Here is a 24183-nt window from a genome sequence, read left to right as displayed (position 1 = left end):
TATTAATATTATCATTCAAAACATTCATTGCCTATTTGTATTTCTATTCTCAATCAGTCTCTAGGCCATTAATTGGGTACCTTTATGAAGATTTATAGAAGAGAATAATTATTTGTCATAAGTAAATGTTGACAACACAACCAATTTTTGTGTAGAGAATAGACACACATATTTATAACAAACTTAAAGTGAATTATTGGATTTACAAAGATAACATATGCACCTGCATCTATTTTAGTTTGAGTTATTCATTTAATAAAACAAATGAATCATAATTAGTGAGTTTTGAAAATTAAAGATTCGTGGATGTCATTCATCAAAGTTATTTGAAGCATGATTATGACATCATTCTTTATTTAAATTGTACCTTTAGAGACCTTGGTGAATAGAATAATCAAATAATACACTACCATTCTCACTTGTTATGCTCAAGTGATATTATATTTTTAATTGTTAACTAACACATGCATTTTGAGTTTAGTTTTATAGAAATGTTTTAGATAGTTCCCACACAAGCCATTTTAAAGAAATTGAATCAACACAAAATTACAAATAACAATAGTTACAACAAGTAGTCGAAAGAAAAATACATTGCAACAAACAATGAAAGTAACAAATGAGATACACATCATTTTATTATGACAATTGGAAAAACATTCAAAATGGCTACTTTAGTTCATTCACATTATTTATTCAAATTACAGTTATACTATTAAATTTAAAATGTTTTGACTAATTTCTAGTAATATCGCCATTTAGAGCATTTTATGTTTTATTTTTGGTCATTGATCATTGTCAAAGTTATTAGCTTGGTATCTTTATAGAGGCCAACATGAGAAAAACTAGTTGTCATGTGCACATTTTTATCACACAAACACAAATTTATGCATGAAATATACTTGAAGTCTCATGACAAATTGAAAAGAAAAAACTCAAGAATTCAATAAATAAAGAAATGATCTACATATGCATATATTAGACCTCTAGAGTTGAACATACAATCAAATTTTTCATAATTACAAAATTGACCTTACAAAAACATACAATTAATTTTATAAATTCCTAGAACACACAATCATTCACAAAATATACAATATGGCAAAGGGTTTCTCTTAATATGTGCATGTGCAGTGCATTAAAGTGGGGAGTTATATTGTCAAAGTTGATTATTGAGTCGTAGGAGTAGGTGTGGTGTTTCACTTGGGTCTCATAGGGATGAACAAACTCACCTATTGGTGGGCTAGGGTGTCCCTCTAATAGTACGCCACACTTGTGTCAACAACTAATATTCTCTGTAGCATCAAATAAGCCAGCCATATCAAGCTAAGCAACTGATTCCTAAGCTACTAGATATGTATATGCTTCATATGCATTAAACTTCACAATTTTACGCATGAAATATACTTGAAGTCTCATGACAAATTGAAAGAAAAAACTTAATAATTCAATAAATAAAGATATGATATACATATGCATATATTAGACCTCTAGAGTTGAATATACAATCAAATTTTTCATAATTACAAAATTGACCTTAAAAAACATACAATTAATTTTATAAATTCCCAAAACACATAATCATTCACAAAATATACAATATGGCAAAGGGTTTCTCTTCATATTTGCATGTGCAGGGCAATAAAGTGGGGAGTTATATTGTCACAAGTTGATTATTGAGTCATAGGAGTGGGTGTGGTGTTTCACCTGGGTCTCATAGGGATGAACAAGCTCACCTATTGGTGGGCTAGGGTGTCCCTCTAATGGTATGCCACACTTGTGTCAACAACCAATATTCTCAGTAGCATCAAATAAGCTAACCAAGTCAAGCTAAGCAACTAGTTCTTAAGCTACTAGATATGTATATGCTTCATATGCATTAAACTTAGATCAAAAGAGCATGCAAGATGTCATGGAAACCACTCCTATGATAATGGAAGCATGGCCTATAATACTCATTGTTATCACAAACCACTTTTGATTCTTTTAGTACATGATTAGAATTAAATAAAGTGTCAAAAGAACGTCTCTTACATCATCTTCTATTTATAAGAAATTGTGGTAGATGGTGTAATCAAGGAAAATATCATCTACCATCACCTACAATAATTATGCTCAAGTGGATTTTTTTTATCAACAATTAATGCAAAATTTGAGTTTAATTATGCCAATAATTGATTAGTAAAAAGTTTAATTCAAATTTAAGGCCAATCTAATCCCCACCACTTCGATATGCTTTATGCATTAATTTTTTTACTATTAGAAGTACACTTAAATAGAACTTCAATTCATTTGTAAAATATTTAGTATGAAAAATAAATTCCGCAACAAATATTCATATTGTATTAATTAGTATTGGATTTAGAGTGTTTTACCACATTTTGTTAACATCATCTTTTAGAAGATTTATTGCATATATTTTTTCATTCTTGCTCATTCTCTAGGCTACCAACTTGGTAACTTCATGGAGATCAACATAAGAGAATAATAATTTGTCATCCATAGGCAAGAGCCTACAACACAACGGTAAATTCTGAGCCTCTCATGTGGGAGGTCTTGGGTTCGAATCTATGAAATTAACACATAATAATAATTAACCTCAATGAATAATAAAAAATAATAAATAGATAAGAGTCTATGATACACCAATAACTTGTGAGCTTCTTATTTGGGAGGTCTTATGTTCGAGTCCACTCAAGGTTAACATACAATAATAATAATTAATATCAACAAATAATAAACAATAATAAATAATCTAGGCTTCAACCCATTGCCGATGAAAAAAATAAAAAGATTGAAAGTGAACATTTAGGGATTAATGGAGATTAGATCCACATTTGCAATTGTTTTATTTAGCATTCTCCATCTGAAAGTATAAATAAAATATAAATAGTAAGTTTATAAAGTTAATGATCAATGCATGTTTATTCATCAAAATTATTTGAAGCACGATCCTAACCTCATCCTTTATATATTGCACCTGTACACACCTTGGTGGATGACATAACCAAGGAACATACTACCACCCTCATCCATTGTGTTCAACTAGCGTATTTTCATTGACAATTGTTATATTTTAAGTTTATGTAATATATAGATAATTTGGATAGTTCAAATACAAGCCATTTTATCGCGACATTTGAAATAACACTTAAATAGGTGAATTTAGCTCATTCGTAGTATTTATTCACATTACTTTTATTAGGATCAAATTAAAAATATTTTATCATATTTTTACTAACATCATCATGAGGATTATTCATCTAATAAAATAAATGCAGTTAAATGGTAAGTTTGGAGATGTAAGAATTGATGTATGTTTATTTGTTGAAGTCATCAAAACATGATCCTAACTAACCTCATCCTAAACATTTTACACCTCTTGAAACCTTGGTGCATGATGTAATCAAAGAACATGGTAACACCCTCACCAAATATGTAACTTTATTTGTAGCATATTTATTCAAATTACACTTCTTCATACTAGACCTAAAATATTTTACCATATTTTCACTAACATAATCATTTAAAACATTCATTGTATGCTTTATTTTTGGTCCTCTATCATTGTCCAAGTTACTCACTTTGTATCATTATAGAAATTGACATAAGAGAATAATTATTATCATGGACACGCTCTTGACAACACAACCATATTTTTATGCACTAAATTGACATAAAGACTCATATCAATAGAAAGTGATTATCTAGAAATTTACTAGACAAAATAAGATATTCAAGAACACCATGAATTAGACTTGTAAAATTAAAATATACAATCAACATTTTCATGACTACAAAAAAAGATCCATAATTTTTAAAAAGTAAAAAAAATAGATAAAAAATATCAAGAACCCTATAGATTAGACTTGTAGAATTGAAATATACCATCAGCATTTTCATCACTTAAAAAGCGACCATAATTTTACAAACTCCCAAAATACACACCCAATCATGAACAATGTTTTTAGCACGTCATGAAAATATTCCCAAAACACACATTACACCAATCTACATCAAATCCTCAACTAAAAAATTATTACTACGATCATTATCCTCCAAATCCTTCAATTCAATATTCCTTTATTACAGACCTCTAGATTCTAGATCCTCCGCTAATTTAGCTTAAATTCAATGTAAGACAAAGCAAGGAAGGCGTGTGGCTAAAAGTTAGTGGTGTTTAATAGAGTGGGTCCCGCAGGTTGAAAACACACGAATTGACGTGGCATCCTACGTGGGGCCCATAACTGTCCTCGCTCGCATTTAACTTGCCGTGGAGCACACTACAGTGGGGCCCACCACAGTTGCAACTAATCATGCAAATAGAAAACTAAAGCCTTCTCTTTTACGTAATTAAGCGCTGGCATATGACCGTCCTCATATGACCAATCGCTTAATTGTCTTTTTTCCTCTGATGATTCTTATTATTATTATTATTATTTTATGTGCGTAATAGGAAAAGGTGAAAATGAAAACGAAAGCTCTCTCTGTATAGTCTCATGCTTAGTGGAATGAAATGACCGGATTAATCAGTAATAATTATACTGTCAGTAAGCATTTCTCTGGGCCTGTGCAGAGAAGATGACAGGAAGAGCCGGTAACCTATTGTTGGCCCTTAACGTCTCAAAAGTCGTATATTGATTGTCGGACCGCTCTGGTATGTCACGAGTTCGAAGCCCGCTTCGGAACATTCGAACTTCACTCGGCTTTTTGCCACAGGGAACTGAGTACTTTCACTCTGGTTTCGTCCGGATCCAGTTTTTAGTGTGGATCGCGGTTTCTGAAGTTCGGCTTTGTGCGAGAAGTGGAGTTTCGGTGGTTCGGGAGGTGGCATTGTGTGTTTTGAAGGTGAGAATGCGTGAGGGGGTGTTTTGCAGCGGAAATGGCGTTGCTTTGACCTGATGAAGTGATTACAAGTGTCTCTGAGCTGCATTTCGGTGCCGTCGACCAGTCGCTGCGACAGGCACCATCTTTCCCCCTTTTCAGCGGCCGGATTTGATGAATCACATGTGGAAACAGTTGTTTTGTACGTGCCGTGGGCCAAGCGAGCTCATCAGCAGGGTGCGTTAATGTCAGCAAATTAATCATTGTTGTGCATTTTCAATGTGAAGCGACGGGGAATGTGCTCTCACGGTCGGGATTCGCTCGTCAACTATCACCATTTGAAGCAGTTCTCGCGGAATGCGAGGCTTTTCGAGGCTGAATAGTATGATACCAGTTATTCATCATCGCTGCACCCGTAAACGCAGATTTGCAGTTGGCTCGTTTTCGGGAGAGAGAGTTGCGTTGGGTTGTTTTGGTTTAATCTCTTCAAAATATAATGCTGACACTGACGCTTTACGGTAATGCATCTTTGTCTTTTTTCTTTTAAGTTGTGCTGAATCGCTCAACTTTTGCACTTTTAATTTTTCCTGTTTTTAAAGTGCACAGCTGACCAAACCGGCCTTCTCAGGAGTTAACTTTCGCTTGGAAGTTTAATGGAGCCTCAAATCTCGGTGAATTAGATCTCTACGACGGTTCCTGGTGTTGTATTCTCTGGTTCTGAACTGTACGAGTATACTTCAAGATAGTGGAAAACACATTTAAGGCAAGATGAAAGGAGATACAGTCCTTGACAATGCAGCTTTTCGACTTTATCCGGGACAGACGAGGTACATTGTTGAATCTTGTGCGCCTATGCTATTTTATTTCTCCTGGAATTATAGATAGTTTCTAGAATATTAGGGGGTATTTTGTCAGATACCCATATGATTGATCAAATGCTTCGTACCCCAGAGGCTGCTTATTTCGGTAACCCATATAGATAATAATGATACTGTTTGCCTCTGTGTATAATATTCAACCCCATTATATCTTAATGCTGAACTCCCAGCTGTAACAGCTTGTTGTAAGTGCAGTTCGCTATTTGTCTCTACGTGGGATTGTTCTGGATTCAAGTAGGTTTAAAGACGCAGTCTAATCCAAAAGATTCCAAATTGGTTTAAGACGTAGTTTAATCCAAAAGATTCCAACTTTTAACAAATTGGTTTCAAGTGTTAGAGAATACTAAAACCAAAATGAGAAATTTCAAATCACATGTAATGCTAGTATAGTTGCCGAAAGACTTTGCAATGCTGATTGTTCAGTGCATGCCTTTGTGCGATTCAGATTCTTGTATCTATCGACCATAGTATTTTTGAAAACAACAAATTTGTAGGAAGATCACAGTACCAAACAGTTAAATCTCTCATTATTGCCTGGCAGGTGTGAAGTGGTACTTTCAGGCGGTGGTGAAACAGAGAAACTTAATCCTATCCTTCTGGAAGCTCTGATCGCACATTTGCCCGCAGCGAAAGAATTCGTTACTGAAGCAGAAGACGTTTTTAAGCTTGAATTGCGTGACGATGAGAATGAGGTGCCATGGTTCACCAAAGGCACCATGGAAAGGTCACCCATTTTTTGAATATAGCACCTAACTGTCAAGTAATCCCTGCTATAGTTTGAGCAGTGTGATTACATACGTATAATTTGGTTTTAGAACTTATTTATTTTTTCAACTAGGTTTATACGGTTCGTGAGCACTCCGGAAGTGCTGGAGCGGCCTAATGTTCTTCATGCTGAGATGGTTCAGTTGGAGACTGCCAGGAAATTACCTGCTACACTATATTCACAGGCAAGGATAGTCAAATCATTTATTTGGAGATATCCAAAAAGAGACAATTCGGTTGAATGCTTCACGAAGTTTTTAAAGGCTCTGAGCTAGCATTTCTTATTTTACAGGTTGACGGAGGTCATCTTTCGGGTACGGGGTTAGCAACAGGTATATTGGACTTACTGTAAAGTTACGATTTTTTTTTTCTGATAAAGCTCTTGATTCGGTTTTCAATTTTGCTTTTAGCTTAGAAAGGCACATACGATGGGTCTTTGGTTTCATCTGGATTTGGGTTGTCTGTATAGTCGATTGAAACAACGGTTTCATGAATGTAATATAAAATGTAAAGGAGTCAAAGGACTCACGTCGTCTGAATTGATCGTTATATATTTATCATTTTGTAAGTCATCCCAAATACTCTTTGGAAGTTGTTGAGAGATACAGCCAATCTCATGTAAGTAGCTCATCTGCATTTAGTGGAAACTGGAAACTGTGAATTTAAATGTTGTTGGCAGCAACACGTGATTTAAAGCTAGGCTTCTGCAATTCCCAATTTTTTCAAGTCAAAGCAATTGTTTATGTGTCTTTGGTAATCAAGATCTTACATCAGAGGAGAGGCAAAGGATAAAAGTTTTAACTAATCCAATACTTTGTACATGGCAATAGAACCAGCCATTTTATGTGTAAATTTTGATTGAGCTATCGTAACTTGACCTTGTAAATGGAAAGAAACTTTCGGTTAATATTTAAGCTTAGCATAAAAATTGCAGATTAGAGCTTCTCACAGATTCATTAACTCAAAATATTTCGGCATCGAGGATCATTTTCTAAACTTTTTTAGAGTGTGGTTCTGTGAGATAATCGGAAGAGCACATTATGCGGATACTATTAGTACATACAAGATAGTACTCTGTTTTGATATAAATATTGCCAACTACTAACATATATATTTTGCTAGTAAGGAATAGAAACGAATTACTAGTAACGGAAAATTTGTGAACTGCTACTCTTGCAACGGGTTTGATGATGATCTTCTCATGCGGATATATTGAGTGAAATAAAATATTCAATCACCTTTTCTAGCTTCTCTTGGGATGTTAATAAAATCTCTGTCATTTCTAGTTGGTTTCATACCGTTACCTCTGCGACTACAAGTAAGGGGATCTTCAAATGCATTTTCAGTTGGCCTTGATCTTGGTTTCCTTGTTAGCGTGGCCATATCAGAGATAAAAATAAACGGAAAACCCAGTTTAAATTGTAGAGGAGACTCAAGTCTATAAATATGACAAAATACAAAGTTTTGTGAGATTGTAGAAGGACAACAGTAAGTGATGATATAGAGAAATAACATTTTCTTAGTTTTTTTTTCACAGCTTCAGTTAAAGAGTTTTAGCTTTCGGCCTGTGTCAGGGTGCGTTAGTTTATGAAAGAAATCTTTGTTGTCTCCTTTCAGCCCTCTCGTGACTGCATTGTAATTATTGTTAATTTTCGCTTGTTAAAGATTCTCTTGGTAGCTCTTGATTCTTTAAAATTTGCTTTGTTTATCTACACACACGTGTGTGTGTATGTGTATCTTTGTTGTCTCCTTTCAGCCATCTCATGAGAGCATTTTAATTCTTGGTAATTTTTGCTCGTCTAAGATTCTCTTGGTAGCTCTTATTTTTATATTTTGCTTTTTTTATATATGCATATATGTATGTGTACATATATGTGTGTGTGGGGTACATACACAACTATGACTTAATGGGGGTATTCTGTTGCTCAAATTAACATTAAATATATTCAGACAAGAGCCACTACCGAACTTAAGATTTTCTTAACTATAAACAAATTGAAAATGAAACCCCTTCAGAAGACCCTGACCTATTATTGAAAGACCAATTTAAAGATCGAATTTTGTACATTAGGCTTCCTATGTATCACCGACTCTTCACATTTGTGCTAACTCTTCCCATTCTTTCTCTTCTCGGGTTGAAAGTAATCTGACATTTCTTTGTGAGGTTATTATTTCATCAATACGCATGATGGCTTCTTGAGCTTCAGCAATCATGAGAAGTTTAATCAAAACAGACTACATATGTTCTTGTACATAACACACCTTTGCTAGTACTATACACAAATAATAACATTGCTTTTGTCTAGCTTAAAATTTTGGCCATCACTAATTGCTGGACTAATTTCATGCCTTCGCTAGTAGGACGTAAATAACAACATTGCTCTTCTCTAGCTTAACATTTTGGCTACCACCAATTGCTGATTTTTTTTCGCAGCAACAGCTGCAGGACTTACACAACAATTGTACGGCTTCTGTGAAATGGCTTCTGTAGAAAGCATGAAAATAATCTATTCACATGCATATCTTGACCTACCATTACTTTATGACGAGCTCAGAAGAGTTTGTCTGAGCTCAACGACAATCTGCAACTATTGCAGGACTAGCGCAGAATTACTTCACTGTTAGAATAACTCAGTTTGCAAACATGTGCTGATCTTGGTTTCCTTGTTATGGCAACCTCATAAGCCTTCGGTTTGGCTCTCCTGTGAGAGGAACCATTTTGTTCCTTTTCATTTGTGCTTGTGAAGCACCACAGCAAGTTTTTGAATGATGCAAGTTTTCTGTTTTGCCCAAGGATGCTCATGCATTAGACCCGAGTAAATAGAAAACATGAGCTCCTGTTCTTGAAGCTTGATTGAAACCTTTTAAAATTTGGCTCAAATGACCAATTTCAGTCAACCTCATTAGTATTTGCCAAAATATTGTATCCGATCTCGACATGGTCCTACTGTTTTCCATTTGAGCTTATTGTTGGTTCCATCAGAAATCAAGCTTTCTGCTAGTGCGTTAGTTCAAAATCAACTGCTGGGAATGCTTTTCCTCTTCTCTTCTAAATAGCACGCTCTGTGTATCTTTCACTTAGCATTAGTTGTTCCCTGACCTGTTTATGCACCTCTTGCATGTTTTCTGCAAACTGTCCACTTCAGCTTTTTCCACACCTAAATCTGCTATGGGACTACGCCCATATGCTATTTGTTCACTTAATTACCACATGCAACCTCAGCTTGCTTTAAAACCAAATCCAATTGGTCCGGCTGTGTTTCTTGAAAGCTGTAGCCCTTGGAAAAGAAAATGTTATGTTAAACCTTTAGTTGTCCTTGATTTTGATATATACGTTGAATACATGTTTGCATTATTAAATTATTATTATTGTTGTATTTGCATAGTTGTTTATGAAAATTGATTAAGGATAGATAACAACACAAGGCATTCACCATCTCTTGTCAAGTTTGTGATTGGTTAAAAAATAATCATGTATATTTATTAACGTTTTATTAATCTGTCTTACAATTCTATTTGAGTTAGCTGGCCACACCTTGCTACCCATTAAATGCACTCAATTGTTGGTTAGCGAGCTCCTGTCTTTTAAATCCTGTGTTGCAGGCTCAAATACATCAAACTTTTAGTTGCCGATTTGGGTTTGGGTTTTGGATTCAGGTTTGAGGATTCGTGACTTTTTTCCCACTATGATTCGTAAGGATTTGTGAGTGTATGCACACACACACACATACATTGTACTTATTCCAAGTTTGGCCTGTGGGTCCTTGGGGATTTGTGTGGATTCATGCCGGATTACCCTGGATCCTCATAGATTTGTGCCAGATTCTCCTAGGTTCGCATGGATTTGTATAGGTTCTGGATTTGACCTCGTGGGTTCGTCCGGATTTGTGAATTGCAAATCCGGACAAATCCACAGGGTCAAATGTGGACCTTGCATGAATCCAGACCCGGTACAGACCTAGATCTGGTTTGGGGCCCAGATGCGCAGATCCGGTAACTAGGATCAAACTTAAATGTGCATTGTCTGTACAAGGAATTGAGCTGTGGAACAAGGAATTGTTGATATATGGAGGATGTTGAAATAACATATAAGAAAATGTAAGGGTGTGAGAGGATGGCATTGAAGTAGATATGCAATTTATCACAAATGTCGTCATATTAAAGATCACGATTCACATGTAAACTGTAAATATTGTCTTACATCATAATAAATGGAGGGGGAGAACAGCTCTAGTGCAATGCTACTTTTCATATTTTCTCTCTACTATTTCATGGTACTTTTTCTTTGGGGAAGGACATACATTTACACCAGATTTGCCTCTTAAGGATACTGGGGCTGCAAGCAAAGTTTGTTTAGCTTTGGCGGAAACTCCATGGTTAAGCGCACTTGAGCTGGAGTATTACTGGGATGGGTGCCTCCTGAGAGGTCAATGAGTTTGAACCACTACTCATGAAACATGGGTCAATGAGTTTGACCCAAAAAGCTACACAATTGAAGTCTGATAGCAATATCACAATTCGACTTTGGAAAATAGGATCAACAATAGGACTACTAAGAAAAATTTCTGCCCACATACGTGTGGGCAAAGTAGACATCTGGACCTTACATCAATATCCTTACTAGCTTGTAGCATAAGTGGGTTCTCAAGGTCACGGAATGAGTTTCCTAGTAGTGGTTCTGCTCCTAAATTAATGTATCAAGCAGATTATTTTTGAATATAGTAACTCTTGTTGGGGTTGCTGTTTTCTGGACTCTCTGTATTTTGATATCCTTCTTGATACTGCTTGTATTCCTGATAGACCTTTACCTATTTCTGTAGAAGTCCTATTATCTCTAGATATTGTCAGTAATGTGGAAGTACAGGTTCTTACTTCTCCCAATTGTGGTTGTGGTTATTATTGATTTCTGCAGAACTATTTTCTCTGGCTTTGGTAAGGCATATTTGTAACCTCAAGCCACAAAGCTTAAGTGCACCTTAGGTTTGATTGAAAGTCAACCTTGTAATATCTTCAAGCCACAGAGCTTGAGCACAAGAAGCCATAAGCAGGCATAAATAGTGAATAGCAGTCAAACTTTCAACAATCTACCTTGAACCATAACAAGTTTTAAGCACTCCAAGGAACAATCAAGCATGTGATGATTTCTGAAAAGCCTCCCTGAAGCAACAAATTCTAAATACGGCCTCAAACCAACTTTTAGCTTGACCCTTGAGTGTGGGTTCACCATTCAAGTCTCCCTCTGAGACTGCAACTAGGTTTGAAAATGCCAAGACACCCAAACTTTTTTGGTGGGCATCAATTGAATTTTTCAGTCTATCTGAAGCAGCAACATGCACTGAATACAACAAGTCACACCTAGCTTTGTTTGTTGAATGAAAATTTTCAGACATCACCTCAAGCCATCACAAACTGAGGTTGCCAAACCACACTCAAACTCAAATAGTGAGATTACACAAGCAGCCAACAATTACATTATATTGCTTGATGGAATCTAGTCAATAAAATTGACCACCAAGAAACCACTATAACTTAGGTGGCCTCATCTAACATATTTATTTTTCTCAAATGTATTTATATGTCATTTTACCTTTCAATGTAGCTCTTGAATCATCTTTTTCGTTGATGCAAGAGTTTTTTAATGTAGCATCGTTAATATCAATTTAAATTATGGCTATAAAAACTCAAATATTTTAACATCTTATTATAATTGCTGTGATTGCTATATTCCACATGAATTTGCTTTGATATGTACATGTGGCAAAAGTGATTTTTCTACTACTCCCAGGAAGTTATGTGTGAGGTGGCATGTTGGGTTAAGTTTTGCAAATGTGTGACAAGATGCCAAATTTTTATACACATTGTTTAGGTTTTGACTGGCTATGACTCAGGATTATCAAATTTTGTAATTCAGATCCATGGGAGGACTATGTTAATACTGGTTTGTTATCATTGATTATAACTTATCATTACCAGCAAGTTACAGAATGTGAAATCATGTGGGCTCATGTGAATTAAGGCTTTCTTACAAGCTAGGGTTGCCATTGCACCAAAAGATCATCCGGTCAATGCTTGATACAACCACTAGACTTGTAAAATCCACAGGAGGCAGTTAAGCCATGCTGCAACCCTGTGACGGATGCTGGTATACTAACAACAACCCTCCTCCTAGTGTCACTCGCTGCAGCCTTCGTGGATTCAAACCTATGACCAAGCTCTGATGCCATTTGTTACAGGTTAGGGTTGCCATTGCACCAAAAGATCGACCTATCAATGTCTGATAGGCTGATAGAATCACTAGACTTGTAGAATCCACAAGAGGTGGTTAAGCCATGTCGCGAACCTTGCGAGGGGTGGTGGCCCACTATCAACAAGCTTGATATAATATGTTATGTGTTGAGGCTTGCAAAAACATAAAAGGATATCCATGGATGTTTAAGGGATGCTGAACCACTACCAACTATCCCCCTCCTAGTGTCACTCACTGTGGCCTGCGTGGATTCAAACCTACGACAAAGCTCTGATACCACTTGTTACAAGCTAGGGTTGCCATTGCACCAAAAGATTGACTTGTCAATACCTGATACAAGCACTAGACTAATAGAAACCACAAGAGGCGGTTAAACTGTGTCGTGAACCCTACGAGGGACGATGGTCCACTATCGACAAGCTTGATAATATGTTATGTTTTGAGGCTAGCAACAGCATAAAAGGATGTCCATAGATGTTTAACAAACATCAATGGAGTAATAATCCTTATTTACATGAAGGCAAGCCGCAAAATAATAATTAGAAAGGATGAAAATTTCGAGAGACATGAGAGGCATATAAAGTTAGGGTATATGAGATGTCATTTATTGTGAAATTATAAAAAATGTTTATACAGAAAATACAAATGAAGTTAGGTCCATTAATTCAATCGAATGTCATTTCTGTATTTTGCCTTCATGAGTTTCTCTTTTGCTGTTGTGCTTACTTTACTTTGTTCATAATCGGCTGCTACAATCTGCACTGGGTTATTAAATCAAACTTTTCCAAATATCTTGTGGTCAAGCGAGTTTGATACATGAGAAATCATAGATCACGCATTTTTATGTAAAGATAACTGTTCAGTGGGAAATATTATAGATGCTAGACTGAATGAAGAATAATCACTTTGGTAAGTTCTAATAAAAGTTCTTATTTTTTTACACTAAAATTTAGAGAAAAAGGAATGATCAACAAGAATATTAGAAGTGCTAAACCACTGAAGAAGTAATATTTTGTTTCTTTTCTGTAATTTTGGCATATACCCGTGCTGATGTTGTTTTACAATCATATTGTATACAGAGCGGAGCACACCTGGAGCTGCCATCAAGGTACACTGTGAAGAACTACCATCTCTTGTGCCAAGTATATTTGTCTTAAATTAATCACAACCCAAAGGAAATCATTTTCTAAACTCAGCAGAGCTTTACATGTTTTATTTGTGGTGGTCTTTTCCTTGACATTTCTTATGTTGGAATTGTGTTTACTGTTAAACTGTTAGAAACTTACAAATTATTTGTTTGTACAGTCGAGGACAGAAACAATGATAGCAGATGGTTCAAGGTGAGCACTGAGTATACATCTCACTGCTTAATTAGCTGGAAAATAATTCAGAATAGGAATAATTTACTTTTTCTCATCATATGGTCTAGGTGGAAGTGGAATTTATTGTTGGTGTAGGAGTGAGTTATTATGTGCCTTGATCTCACTCTTTATTTAGCTGGAACTTTTCAGAATAATAATTTTTTTTTCTCATCATACAGACTGAGTAGAAGTGATTTTTTTGTTGTGTAGGAATGAATTATTACGTGCCTTAGATGTACGGATTATGACTTTGCATCAAGAATTGGATAAAGCTTTTTCTCGGGCTACTGCTGCAGAGTTTTTGGTTGAAAACATAGTTGATCTCTTGGCATTTTCAGAACGATTTCATGCCAGTCGCTTAAAGTGAGTACATTTGATGCCAACATATCTAGTCAAATGATGGAAATTTCTGCACATTTTTATCTTTCAAAGGGTTTTATACATTATCCTGTATATAACTGTAATGTTTGTCACAGGGATGCATGCACCAAATTTCTGATTTCATGTCAGCAAAGACAGCAACACTTACCCCTCCAAAAAAACGCAGATGCGTGTTTTTCAGGCCTTGAAATTCCCCTAGATAATAAACAATGTGCCGAACCTTCATCCAAACATTCAAGGACACAGGATGACAAACCTGATGAGAGAAGTGTGAAGGAAAGTCCAGCGTCCCACTCACATACTGACCAACAAGATGAGCAAGAAAGTCGCTTCTCATCAAACATGGACAATTTTGATGCAATACCTTTGGAATCCTGCACAACAGAAACTGAAGTTGGTTTGTCAGTGCAGGAGTCAAATAACATGGGTTCAATTGGCTTTGAACCACTCACTTCAGATAACCGATCTCCAGCATCCACAAGAAGGCCCTCAGTCAGATCTGCATCCCCAGCGAGGGCAAGGAGGTCAGCCTCCCCAATGCGTAAGGTCCAAATAGGGAGAAGTGGATCACGGAGATCTAATGCATCAGCGATTCAATTCATAAATTACATGCCACAATGGTCAAACAGAGAGAGAGAATCAAACAGAGAGTCTGAAAGTAGTGATACAGATAATGAGAGTGATGGGGATGATGAAAAGTTGGAACGCCCACCAAAGACTGTGTCAACTAGGACAATTAGTGTTCAAGATGCTATTAATCTCTTTGAAAGAAAACAAAGAGAACAAAGATATTCAACAGAAGGCCTTAAAAAAAACATCAATGGGGAAAATCGAAGATTATCAGCTGAAACTGGAAACTCAACTACTTATGAAAAAGCCACCCTTAGGAGGTGGAGTGAGGCCAGTGAAATAGGCAAGTTGAATGTTCCAAATTCTGCAAAGCACTTATTAGTAATTGGAAAGGACAAGCACCACGTAGAGATAACTCCTCAGAGTGAGTTGGAAAAAATGGAAGAAAGAAAAGATGTGGACTTGAGGTTCTCATCCACACCCAAAATTACAGAATCACAGATAATGCAGGCTGAACAGGTGCAGGGAATCATCTCACAGAATTCAGAGGTCACTGGATCCTCAGAAATAAAATTTTCAGCAAATAAAAATGTTCACGTACAGGGCTCAGGAACCACTGACAATTTTTCCTACTTGATAAGACCTGAAAATGAGCCCATGGCGAAACAGGTCAGGAGCAGTCATGAGTTGAATCAACTCCTTCAGGAGAAAGCCAATCAATTGGAAGCTTGTTTTGCTGCTCATAAGGTCAGAAGTCACGCTGCTGAAGAAGGTTCATATGTTCCTCCTTCAACTAAGCTTCACACCGAAGATGAAGCAAGCACAGAGTTCAAAAGCTCAAGTATGAATTCTACTGAGCCAAGAAGCCTAGACAAATTGTATGCAGGTAGCTCAGGGGAAAAGAGTCACAGGAAAAGTATGTTCCCTGGTACTGATATAGAATTGGATCAACAGTTAAAAACCATGCAGAGTTTTGGCAGTGATTCAGTGTGTGGATCCTGGAGCAACAGTGCAGAATTTGACATGCAGACCTTGATGCAAATGGTAGATGGAAACTGTCTTAATTATGAGCAGTTGGGAGCTCTTGATAACAACAAATTTTCTGACGAGCTTAGGGGAAAATTCTATGATCAGTACAGGGAGAAACGTGAAGCCAAGCTGAGGGAGGAACACACTGCAAAGAGATCAGAAAAAGAAGCAAAACTTAAGGCCATGCAAGAAGTACTAGAACGGAGGAAAGCAGAAATGACAGGAAAAGGTGCCAAATCATCTGGAAAGCGAGATCCTCTGCAGTCTCAAGCCCGAGACAAAAAATTGCAGTCTTCCAAGACTAAGCCTTCCAAGAACAAGAAAGAATTGGTATGCATTCTAAGCCATATTATTTGCCATTTTCATGACGATAAACTTGCCTAGGATTTCTAAAATTGGAACATACATTAATATGTACTAAAAATGTTGTTTCTGTCACTGCTATATTACACAGCAAAAAAACAATGAAGTTAATAAAGAGAGCACAAATGATGTGCATGAGCGTTTATCTCACCAGAAAAGCCCAATCAACAGAGGTTCTCCTGGTGAGATCCCTTCTCAAACCTTAACTCCACGACTCACAACAGATCTGCCCAAATCGAATGCTTTCAGGAAAGTTTCAGCCAAAAGTATGGCTTCACCAACTGTACACAATTCTTCTCCACTGAGATCATCATCACCTAGATCTGCCATACCTAAAGTGTCAAGTACTAGTAACACATCTACAGGCAGGCGCAAGAGTCAGTCACAGGTAGGTGGAAATCCTTTGGCTCGATCGATGCCCAATTTAGCTGATTTAAAGGAGAGCTCAAGAACTTTATCTGGACGTTCAAAATCGAAGTCAACCCTTGAGAAAGGTACAGCTAAGCCTCGTGGGAACAATAAAGGTAGCAGCCAGAACAAAAGTGGTACAGAACCTCCTCATCTTGATGTGAATGGCTCTAGCTGTGGTTCACAGTCATCTCACTGTAAGGAAGAGAAAAAGAACCGTAGTCATCCAACAAAAGGCCTTGTTAATGGGAAGGAGGTCAAAACTTTGTCCACCATTAGTTCTGAGGAAAGTGCTTTGACATCAAAACCAAGCTTCTACAGTAAAGTGACCAAAAAGAATAGTGTTGTTCCCCTGGAGTCTAAACCATTCCTTCGCAAAGGCAATGGAATAGGACCTGGAGTTGGTCGTGGTATTTCCAAAATGAAGGCATCCTCTCTTGATGATGCCCCAAAGACTATAGAGGATGAATGCCAAGTTACTGAAGAAAAAATAAAGGAAACAGTCTTAGAATCAGGAAACTCCCAACCATCAAACACCATGGAAGAGGTTGCTGAAGAAAATAAGGCTGACCAGCAAGGAAATGATGCTTTCTTGGAAACTGATGATGCCCTTGGTGATTCAGACACACTGGAAAAATACGTTCATAGCGTGCCAGATCTCAGTAAAATAGAAGATGTGCCATATGATTGTGTCTATGAGAATAACATGTCCGATGATGATAGCCATATTCTAACTGTTTCAGAAGTCAGCAATATCCGTATCTCACCATCAAAACTGAAATCCTCCTCCAGTGCCGCAAAAGAGGAAGAGCATGAAAAAAATATTTCAACATCTGAGATTACTCTGAATGAGTATGATATCAAACCATCCTTGGAAGCTGAATTTTTGGCTGAGCCGCCACCTTCAGCTGCTTTAGCCCAATTAACTCCATCTGGCCTAAACTCAGAACTTGTGAACCCTATCTCATCAAAGCCACGTAAGCCACATTCTCTTTCTCAAATGTTGGCAGCTGATACTGATGAAGAGAAAGCACGGAAAAAATGGGGCAGCGCACAAAAGCCCATTTTGGATTCTCAGTATTCCCAAAAGGATGCTCCAAAAGGGTTAAAGAGGCTTCTGAAATTTGGTAGGAAAAACAGAAGTGAAATGGGTACAACAGATTCATTTTCTGTTTCCACCTTTGCTGAAGGTGATGAGAGCACAGAAGAATTGAAGGAGCTCTTTAGAAGAAATGCAAATAACCTGCAAAGAGGCCAAGTGCAAGCTAAGGCCATTAGACCGGGCAATGCCTCTTATGAGAGAAGTTATGATTTTCAAAGCACAAATTCTTCTGGTGAGTGTTTCCTTCAAACAAGATCCACTAAGTAGTCTTTTTGGAGAAATTAATTTGTGCTGCTTCTAGGTAAATGTGCCCTCTAATGAATTCTGACCTATGCCTGATGTATATTTTTTTTGAAGTCCATTCAATTCAAACTTCTGTTCACCAGGATGAGCATTTAACAGGATCCGCATTGCCGAAAGGTAGTTCCTCTTCCAAGATTTTATTTTTCTTGCCGGATTTTACTGTTCTAACTTGTTTAAAGTTTGCTTGATAATGATGTCATTTTCTGGATTTTGTACAGCACCCCGCTCTTTCTTTTCATTGTCAACATTTCGAAGCAGAGGAAGTGAATCAAAATCTCGTTGATTTGGATGACTGCCTACCTTTCTAAGCTTTATGCTCAAATGAAGTTTGTAGAATGCTTGGACATAATGTTTTTGAGAGTTCTCTCATCTTGCAAATGACTGATCTATTGTGGGTAGTCAGTGTACTAATACAACAGTATGCTTTTCTGTTTAAGTATAGATAGGTATATCTTGAAATGTTATTCCAATCAAAGGAAAATGAAAACAGAGTTACAGATACTAGTTGCAACTTGCAAATTTAATGTTTCAACATGTCGGGGGTTCCTTCAGGATTTCTCATATAACATTTTTGGGGAGTTGCCATGAGGCTTGAGCAATTCAACTTGTTTATTCCTTGTAATGATGGGTGGTGCAGTTCATCTTCCAGAAGAATATCAGCTTCAATCTTCTTTGGACTTGTTTACTCCTTGTATTGATGTGTGGGGAAGTTCCCGTTCTACAAGAATTTCAGCTGCCGCCTTCTTTCTGCATGTAACAGTTGGTTTGACAATAATACAATGGTTCAGTGTCAGACGCTGTTTACATATTCAGTAGCATGTAATGAAAAACTATAAAATGCTCGTCAGGCACTCTAGCGGGTATCCTAATTTAAGTGATATTGTTTCAATTAACGAAGAAGGTGGTTGCTTATATCAATATTTGCATGTTTCAGGTCGTTTAAATGAAACGAAAGGAACAACACATTGTCAGAGATTGACCATTTATAGCACAGATTGGCTAATGTGTGATTCCATTGCAGTTGACAAATGGCTTTGGTATAAAATGAGATTCTGTGGATATTTCAAATAGTACCTCATGACTTATTTTATTGCAAAATAGACGAGCTGAAATGCTTGCAAATGCAAATTTGATTTAGTGAATTTTAAATTTAATTCTCTTACCTCATTGTCTATTCAGGACTTTGTTAGCAAGTACATTAATGTTTGCATATCTTAATGATAGATCGCGAGGCATGATCCGAAATGTTGATTCTTGAAGCCAAAAGTACACATCTAGAAGTATTCATGATCCCCAATATAGCCTTTGAGAATATCTCGTCTCCTATGGATTTATTTTTGTTTTACTTCATTCATCTCGAGTTACACAGAAGTAGAATAAATCCAACATTATACTTAAAAATTCAACGTAGACAACAAACAGAATAAAGTTCGAATAAATTCCATATAGTTTAAATGAGTAATTTAAAATTGGCTCAGATTGCATTTTATCAATATTCCATATTTTATATGAGTAGTTTACAATTGGCCCCAGATTACATTTTACCAATCCAAATTATCAATTCGCTCAAAATGATGTGAACGATAACATAACAATAAATACGTCATCAGTAAAACAGATTTACAAAACAAAATCCGCAACACTGGGGATAGTTCATCATAATGCATCATGGGTTTATTTCGTTAATTGCATTCATCCTGGGGCGAATGATAACACTGCAACAATGGCATTATTTTGAAAATAATTATATGAATAAGATCAGCATTGCTTAGGATAATTATTACCATAAGTAAACATGTCAATGTGCCCTATTTATGTTATACAACATCAATATTATCATGAACTATTTGTAATATATTATTTGGTTGATCTCATAACAATCTTATTTCTATTATAAGATAAATATAATCCTATATATGCTCCAACCCCTAATTCAAGAAATATAACAAAACCATATTTGACAAGGCCTACTTTCCTCACGATTACAACCAAACACAACCCAACCCCAAGTTATGAATGATATATAACAAAATGACCCACACATGTTCCATGCCCTATGCCCCAACACCAAGTTACAAATGAAATATAACAAAATGACCCACACATGCCCCAATACCAAATTAAGAATGAAATAATAACAAAATGACCCACATATGCCCCCAACCCCAATTTATAAACGAAACATAACAAAAATAGATTTGGCGATGTCTACTTCACTGACTATTATACACGTATAAAATTGATTGCCCTTATAATAAGGGAAAGTTAGTATTCCACATACTATTCAGATGATAACAAGAATCTCAAGGATGTTTCTGTAAGTACTTTGAGCCTCATTCACCATATCCGTTGCCGAGGATGCAGGGGCATTGTACAGCCAATTAAATCAAGTAATATTCTTCTATTCTGAAATTTGGAACTCAAGCCATTTTCTGTTAATCGTTTATACTCAACTCTGCCACTGTTTTTAAGAGGATCAAAGGCTCACCTCCATCTACATTTATGAGCTGCGTAATGTGAGAAGACAGGCTGAGTGGGTTTTGGATCCAATTTAGTGGCCCGACATCAAATATGGCCAGATTTGGTGCCAAAACCCTTTAGGGCAGGGTTTCGAATGATTTGGAGAAGGTAGGAGGAAATCATGGCGAGAAAGGAACAAGCTAGGAGGGAAGTATTATTGGGGTCACAAAAATAAAATAAAATAAAATAGGAGACAACGAGGGCCGTGTAGGGATGAAGAGGGGACTCTGTTCTCAGCGTGGAGTTTCTTAATTCTTTTGTACTTTCCATCGCTAATATTTGTTTATATATATATGTATGTGTTTTCTCAAGTTACTGTTTTGCTTATTTTGACTATCATAATTATTCAACAATTTAAGGAAATACTTGTTGGGTTTGTAGTTTCATGAACATATATTTTGGTATTTTATTTTAAGCAGATAACTTAAATTCTGAATTAATTAATTAAATCACTTTAACAAAGAAGAAATTAGAAATAAAATCTTTCAAAAAAGGAGGGGAATATTTTCGTGGAGGTGGTGTTTTTATAAACACTTTTAAATTTCCATGGGAACACTTAATTGCTTAAGTTTAAGCACAAAATATAGTTAAGCAACTTGCAGGGGAACACAAGGTTACTCTTCTCTTTATATGTGTGGTTCAAATCTTTGTGACACCATTACTATAAATGGGTCAGCATAATATAAAAAATAAAAGTTATTTAGTGACAATATTTGTCTTAATAGTATTATTAGAAAGGTATTTATTGTCCAATTAGAAGTAAGTAAGTAATAGGTTGAGATCAATAGACTCTTGTAAGCTAAATTTGTCCCAACATTTTCTAGTTGGTAAATATTATAGTCATTAGCACTTATCCTAATCTTTATTTGTACATGATGCAATTGCAATTGGTGTAGTTGAAGTTTAGCTTGTTCCTTGGAATACGTAATTGATTGCTTAGTTGATTTTAATTTAATGTAATGCCCCCATTTTTGCGAGTGTCAACTTTCATAGGATTAACCTATTTGTTGACCTTAATAGGCTAATAAAGTTGTTTAGAGGGTCCAATTGGCAGAGCTGAAGGCCAATTTCCCACCCTAGTGGTTAGGAATGTTCAAGATTACTCTTCGTTTGGTTCAGCTTGGCACACTTACTATTAATGGTAAGTGTCAATTTCAATAAAGTCAACATTTCTATCTCTAGCAAAGCACCTATTCATGTTTTGCCAAAAGCCTTTAGGGCACAGTTTCGTATGATTTGTAGGAGATGCTAAGAGAAGGAAATCTTGACGAGAAAGGAATAAGCTAAGAGGGAAGTATTTTTGGGGGTCAAAAGATCAAATAAAAGAGGAGACACCAAGGGTTGCGTAGCTACGAAGAGTCTTACAAACTGTAGGTGACAAGAAAAAAACTTAAGCTCGAAATAAAAGGAGAGGAGAGGACTCTGTCCTCAATGTGGAATTTCTTAATTCTTGTTGTATTTTTCATCGCTAATATTTGTTTTGTAATGTGACACACACACACACACGCACGCACGCACGCACGCACGTGCACACACACACACACACACACACGTATATATGTATGTATGTGTGTGTGACACACACACACACACACACACACACACACACACACACACACACATACGTTTGTGTGTGTGTGTCATGTTGCCAAACCACTGCTTAGCTTATTTTGACTAGCATAATTGCTCAACAATTTTAGGAAATAATTGTGGAGCTTGTTGTAACACCCCAAAGGGAACCCAAAAGAAATTCACCTATTAAGTCACTAAGTTTGCTAAACATTTTTTTGAAAGATTAAAATAAACAAGAGAATACATAGCGGAAGCAATAACTCACATACATACATAAGCAATACAATATTTTTTACATCTCTCAAGGGTTCCATGACATTGAATAACACACATAAGTTTAATGAAGATTAAATTTGATAAGTAAACAAAGTCCATATCATAGAATGACACAAGGAGGGAAGAAATAACTAGGGCCAGAGGCACACCCAGCTATCCAAACCACCCTGCAAGAGTTAACATAGCGGAAAACACAACACATAGAACAACAACCAAAGGAGGAAGAGCAAACACTTTGAATTGATTCTTCAAATATTCAACATACGTGCCCAACTGTAAGGTCTTTTGGGTTATGGCCAATAACAACTCAATTATAATCCACGATGATCCTACTTCGCATTCTTTCTTCTTATCATTCCCGTCTGCCCCTCCCCTAAAACTCAATCCTACACCTTCCTTAAATACTTGCCAAAATGGCTTATAGAAGATTCTAGAACTTAGAAAGGCCACAAGTCGGCCTGTTGCAAATACCAACTAATAAACCTTTACATTAAATGCGTAATCAAGCCACAAGTTGGCTCACATCAGATATTAACTACCTATACAAGAATTAAATATGAGCAAGGTTGGCCCAAACTAGAACCAGACACAAACTACTCGGCAAATGAAAACTTTTCAAAACTTGACGCAGGCAAAGGACGAATAACTAGGGCCAAAGGCTCACCTAGCTATCCAAACCACCCTGCAAGAGTTAAAGCACAACAGAAGAAAACACAAGGAACAACAACCAAAGGAGGAAGAAGAGAGAATACTTTTATTGATTCATCAAAATATCTTCACACATGCCCAGCTGTAAGGCCTTCTGGGTTATGGCCATTTACAATACATTCATATACAAAGATCCAACAGAAAATTTGCACTTTCAGTTCTGCTCTAAAATCCTCTTCGCTAAAACTTCCCTAACTCTAAGCCTAAACACTTCTATATATAATTGCCAAAATGGCTTACAGATTATTCTAGAACATTACATAAGAGGAAGGTTGACCCAACAACGGTCTGGACTCATCCCAAGAAAAGGTCTTAACATAAATGTCACGGACGAAATAAATCCCGCAAGTCAGCTTGCAGAAATCACATCAAAACATTGACACTCGGCATACATTGGGTAACTCGGCACATGAAGAAACACTTGGCATACACTGAGTAACTCAACACGTGAAGAAACACTCAACATACACAGAGTAACTCGGCACATGAAGAGTCACTCGACATACACTAGGTAACTCGGCACATGAAGAGTCACTCGGCATACACTGGGTAACTTGGCACATGAAGGAATTGCTACACTAACTCGACACATGAAGGAATTGCTACAATAACTTGGCACATGAAGGAATCAGAACTACTAGGCACATGAAGGAAATTGCACTGCTAGGCACATAAAGGAAGTTGGATTGCTAGGCACATGAAGGAAATTGGATTGCTAGGCACATGAAGCTAGATTGCTAGGCACATGAAGGATTGCTAGGCACGCGAAGGAACTACTAGGCACGTGAAGGAACTACTAAGCACATGAAGGAACTGCTAAGCACATGAAGGAACTACTAGGCATCTAAAGGACTGCTAGGCACATGAAGCAACTGCTAG

The 24183-nt window shown here is 36.6% G+C and overlaps 1 protein-coding gene and 1 long non-coding RNA gene across 6 annotated transcripts; one reads left to right on the top strand and one right to left on the bottom strand.

The window, feature by feature from the left end:
• The first annotated feature begins 4453 nt into the window (after positions 1–4453).
• Positions 4454–19301, top strand: LOC149548391 (uncharacterized). Of its 5 annotated transcripts, none has more exons than XM_089792470.1 (12): positions 4454–5339; positions 5450–5648; positions 6241–6423; positions 6538–6649; positions 6757–6796; positions 13791–13819; positions 14017–14051; positions 14283–14435; positions 14549–16382; positions 16507–18157; positions 18283–18345; positions 18447–19301. In XM_089792470.1, the coding sequence occupies exons 2-12, from the start codon at positions 5590–5592 to the stop codon at positions 18509–18511; spliced, it is 4224 nt and encodes a 1407-aa protein (XP_089648596.1). In that variant the 5' UTR covers positions 4454–5339; positions 5450–5589; the 3' UTR covers positions 18512–19301. The 5 variants fall into 5 exon arrangements, with proteins under 5 accessions (XP_089648596.1, XP_089648598.1, XP_089648597.1 ...); XM_089792472.1 differs by having other exon boundaries at positions 4631–5339; positions 5428–5648; XM_089792471.1 differs by having other exon boundaries at positions 4641–5339; positions 5421–5648.
• A 386-nt stretch (positions 19302–19687) lies between these two features.
• LOC149548390 (uncharacterized) lies at positions 19688–20991 on the bottom strand. Its single transcript, XR_016354443.1, has 2 exons — positions 20510–20991; positions 19688–19943 (listed from the first exon to the last, which is right to left on the bottom strand). It is a non-coding gene; the product is annotated as an uncharacterized LOC149548390 (long non-coding RNA).
• Positions 20992–24183: the final 3192 nt, after the last annotated feature.

Source organism: Cupressus sempervirens, chromosome 7 (genome assembly GCF_028749045.1).
Source record: "Cupressus sempervirens isolate cs-2001-9-10 chromosome 7, ASM2874904v1, whole genome shotgun sequence".
Lineage (NCBI taxonomy): Eukaryota > Viridiplantae > Streptophyta > Pinopsida > Cupressales > Cupressaceae > Cupressus > Cupressus sempervirens.
Note: the sequence above shows the minus strand (reverse complement) of the source record. Positions and strands in the feature narration are given on the sequence as shown.

Coding starts and splice junctions, on each gene's coding strand:
- LOC149548391 (XM_089792470.1), top strand. CDS start 5,590: ATGAAAGGAGATACAGTCCTTGACAATGCAGCTTTTCGACTTTATCCG. Junction 14,052..14,282: donor ATGATAGCAGATGGTTCAAG/GTGAGCACTGAG, acceptor TTTGTTGTGTAG/GAATGAATTATTACGTGCCT. Junction 14,436..14,548: donor TTTCATGCCAGTCGCTTAAA/GTGAGTACATTT, acceptor TGTTTGTCACAG/GGATGCATGCACCAAATTTC.